This window comes from Ipomoea triloba, chromosome 9 (genome assembly GCF_003576645.1).
Source record: "Ipomoea triloba cultivar NCNSP0323 chromosome 9, ASM357664v1".
In the NCBI taxonomy this organism is placed as follows: domain Eukaryota; kingdom Viridiplantae; phylum Streptophyta; class Magnoliopsida; order Solanales; family Convolvulaceae; genus Ipomoea; species Ipomoea triloba.
In genome coordinates, this window is record NC_044924.1 from 5983990 (window position 1) to 5987815 (window position 3826).

The 3826-nt window shown below is 35.5% G+C and overlaps 1 protein-coding gene across 1 annotated transcript in view; it reads left to right on the forward strand.

Moving 5' to 3' along the window:
* Positions 1-42: 42 nt before the first annotated feature.
* LOC116030035 (peptidyl-prolyl cis-trans isomerase PASTICCINO1) overlaps positions 43-3826 on the forward strand; it is a 6980-nt gene continuing 3196 nt past the window's right edge. The window contains exons 1-12 of the mRNA XM_031272130.1: positions 43-308; positions 410-494; positions 674-743; positions 955-1052; positions 1189-1311; positions 1562-1594; positions 2112-2170; positions 2295-2379; positions 2631-2789; positions 3147-3204; positions 3412-3560; positions 3683-3780. Of these exons, the coding sequence (XP_031127990.1) occupies positions 235-308; positions 410-494; positions 674-743; positions 955-1052; positions 1189-1311; positions 1562-1594; positions 2112-2170; positions 2295-2379; positions 2631-2789; positions 3147-3204; positions 3412-3560; positions 3683-3780 (1091 nt within the window). The 5' untranslated portion in view covers positions 43-234. The remainder of the gene's footprint in view (positions 309-409; positions 495-673; positions 744-954; positions 1053-1188; positions 1312-1561; positions 1595-2111; positions 2171-2294; positions 2380-2630; positions 2790-3146; positions 3205-3411; positions 3561-3682; positions 3781-3826) is intronic.

Here is a 3826-nt window from a genome sequence, read left to right on the forward strand (position 1 = left end):
TAAAAAAAAAAAAAAAAAAAAAGAGTAATCAGACAAGAGAAGCAGTCAAGCAGCTGGTGAGCTAGGTAGAGCAAACGCCGGGTCGCTGACCTGTTTCTAATCTCAATTTCCCGGTAAATTCCTAGGGTTCTCCGTCACTGAGCTTCAGCACTTCAGCATATCTCTTAACTTTATACATCCATTGAACCCAAATTGGAGCTCTGAATTCATTACCGCGCACAATTGCTTTGGACGATGGCAGTAGATGAAGATGCTGGACAAGAATTCAAACCCGAAAAGAAGAAACCTCTTTCTGAGGATGAGAAAAGGTCTTCCCTCTCTCACCCCTTTTCGATATTACGCGAGAGATTAAGTGAATAACAAGAGACTTGAACACTTAATATTAATTTTCTGGATTATGCTCTTTCAGAAGAAAAAAGATTGTGCCAGGAAGTTTGATGAAAGCCGTGGTTAGGCCTGGTGGCGGTGAATCAAGACCTACCGAGGGTGATCAGGTTGTTTATTTGGTGTCCCATGATTAAATCATGTAATTATGTACTTAAGAATGCATCCTTTGCTTACAGTAAGTTGCAGTAATGCATTAGTGGTTTTGGATGATAAGCTGCTGATGGTGATGATTACTACTGCTAATAGATGGAGAAAAACTTAGTTGATTTTTTTACCAATTATGTAGGTTGTATATCATTGTTCAGTTCGAACACTGGAAGGAGTTACTGTTGAGTCGACACGGTCAGACCTTGGAGGTTAGTTTGTTACTACATTAATGTTTAGAACTTTTGTTCTTTATATTAAAATATATTGTACGTGTTTGTGAAGTATACACAATGCATTTCTACTACTACCTTTAGATTGCTACTTGCCTACTTGGTTCTTTAGGATTTAATTACTATGACCTCATTTCCATACCAAAAATGAATTGAAATGCCTCTCCTATTCTGTATTATGATTTCACAGGTAAGGGTATCCCAATAAGGCATGTTTTGGGGAAGAGCAAGATGCTTCTGGGGTTACTCGAAGGAATTCCCACAATGTTTAAGGGTGAAATTGCAGTGGTAATTATTTGAGAATTTGATTTTGTAGCCAGTGTACTGCTGGGTTAGAATGTAATGTTTGTTACTTGAATCAATAATTTTGTATCACACACCGAGTGTAATGCATTGCGTTATTTGTTTATTTTCTGAGTTTCAGTTCAAGATGAAACCAGAAATGCACTATGGGGAGGAAGATTGTCCAGTTTCAGTTTCTGACAGCTTTCCAAAGGAAGATGAACTTCATTTTGAGATTGAACTTATAGAATTCTCTAAAGTCAAGGCAAGATAATTATATATTCTGTTTCAATTCTTTTCCAACTCTTTTGGCTTTCAGTTTTTATATTCCACACTAGCTATGAAGTGCTTGTCAATTGCAACCCATGTTTCCTGGAACCACAAATTGGCCCTTGATTACTGTTATACACGTCTATAAACTTATTTTTCCTTTTGCCAACTCTTACAAATATTTGGCCAATCTACTCCTAGGATTCATCCTTATTTATTATACCTTTTTTTTCTTTGATCCTCAGGTTGTCAGTTCTGATCTGGGAGTCTTGAAGAAGGTATTGAGGACATGAATGAAGTTCTGCTTGGTTACATTTCATTGAACTCTTTTCCTCTTTGTGACTTTCTCTTTTTGAGTTCTATATATCTTTGGACTCTTCCTGATGTGATGATGTTGTCAAAAAACATCCTTTATTGTTTAGAACAACCTAGAAAATTCTTAGGCAGGTTTTTGTTGTGTGTGTGCACACACGTATATTTCCCGTTCTGTATTTGTTAGATGCACATATGGATTTCCGTTCTCTTTTGTGATGCTGAATTGCAAATAGTTGTTAAGAAAGGTACATACAATTTTATATGTAATGGACAATGTTTGAGAGGGGTATAGAATGGTTGTGGATCAGTAAAGCTCCTGCATGTTTATAAGGAAACCTTGTTTAAAAGATGTAACTAAGGTGTAGTTGAGTAATGGCACAGAAGTTCTTTATCAATGCTTACTGTGCAGAAAATATAGTATGTGCTTTTGAGGATAAATTTAATTGCATAATTAATTGTTCTTGTCACTTCTCTATACAGGTTCTTGAAGAAGGACAGAGTTGGGAATCACCTAGGGAACCTTATGAAGTAAAAGCCCGGTAAAGATGCAGACTTGATTTTCTTTGGCCATATCTTGTGTCAGCTTGTGCACACACACTGAGCTATATGTGCTTTCTATATTTTTATATTTGGGAAAAAATATGAGTTCTTAAATCTTTTTAGGATTTCGGCAAAGTCGGGTGATGGAAAAGTGATTCTGTCTCATACTCAGGGTGAACCATATTCCTTTACTTTTGGTAAATCTGAGGTCAGCAATATATTTCTTGACATTTTTCTCTTCTTTTATTTTCTTGATCCACATTATTCCCATGTTTGCTTCAAATGAAAGTTCTACCGCCCGCATGGTTTTTTGAAACCTCATTATTCTTGTGTATCATGCTGCAGTACTGGGTAATTTGATCTCTCTGTACAGGGCAAGCCTTAAAAGACCTTGCCTCTGCTCTGTTACTTTGATGTATATGCACTGATCATGTTTTTATTTTGGTTTGTCAAGATTAGATACCAGTAGGTCTTGAAATGGGAATAGGATCAATGACACGGGGAGAGAAAGCAGTGGTTTATGTTACACGTCAATACTTTAGTCAATCTCCTCTAATGGCTATAACAGAAGACATTGAGGAAATTCATTTTGAGGTGGAGCTTGTCCACTTCATTCAGGTGAATACTTCTCATTTTAATAATTTGATATGGCCATACGTACTTCAAGAGTCCTAATTTTCAATGCAAAATAATTTGATATGGCTATTTGACTATTTCACTTTTCATTTTAATAATCAACTCTTGTTTTGGCTAATGTTAGTACTATAATTTCTTCAACTTTCAATTAAAATAATGCATCTTAAATGTGTTGAAATTGCTATTGCTTCCAGAGTCCAAATTTTAAATGCCAAATGATTTGATACAACTATTTCACTTATCATTTTAATAACAACTTTTTTGGCCGATTTTAGTACCAGTATCTCTTCAACTTCCTATCAGAAAATAAATGTCCTAAATGCCTTGGTGTCTGTGCAGGTACGAGATGTGCTTGGAGATGGACGCTTAATTAAACGTCGCATTCGTGATGGAAGAGGTGTCTCCCTACTCCCTAGTCCCTTCAAACCTTGCCCTTAGGGATGATTTTATTTTAGGAGCCAGCTTTAATCCTGAATCTTTATTGAACTTGTACTTAATGATGGGGTGATTTTATGTGATCCTTACTATAACTTGAATTTTCACTGTATTAAGCTAGATGTTAATATATACGGGTAACTGATTTTTTATTCTGTAAAATTATTAGGTGACTTTCCTATGGATTGCCCTCTCCAGGACAGTCTTCTGCATGTCCACTACAAGGGCATGCTTCTTAATGAAGAAAAGACAGTCTTCTATGATACAAAATTTGACAACAATGGTCAGCCTTTGGAGTTCAGTTCTGGAGAGGGACTTGTAAGTCAATCGAACCATGTAAAATTCATGTATTCATAATTTTGTTTGTGTAACTTGTTTTGCTTTTCCATTATATACAAAATCTATTCTTGAATGATGAAAATCTTCCTTTTCTGCATCAGGTTCCTGAAGGATTTGAGATGTGTGTTCGTCTGATGTTGCCAGGAGAGATTGCTCTTGTCACATGCCCTCCTGATTATGCTTATGATAAATTTGAAAGGTTTTTTTTTTTTTTTTTTTTTTTTTTTTTTTTTTTTTTTTTTTTT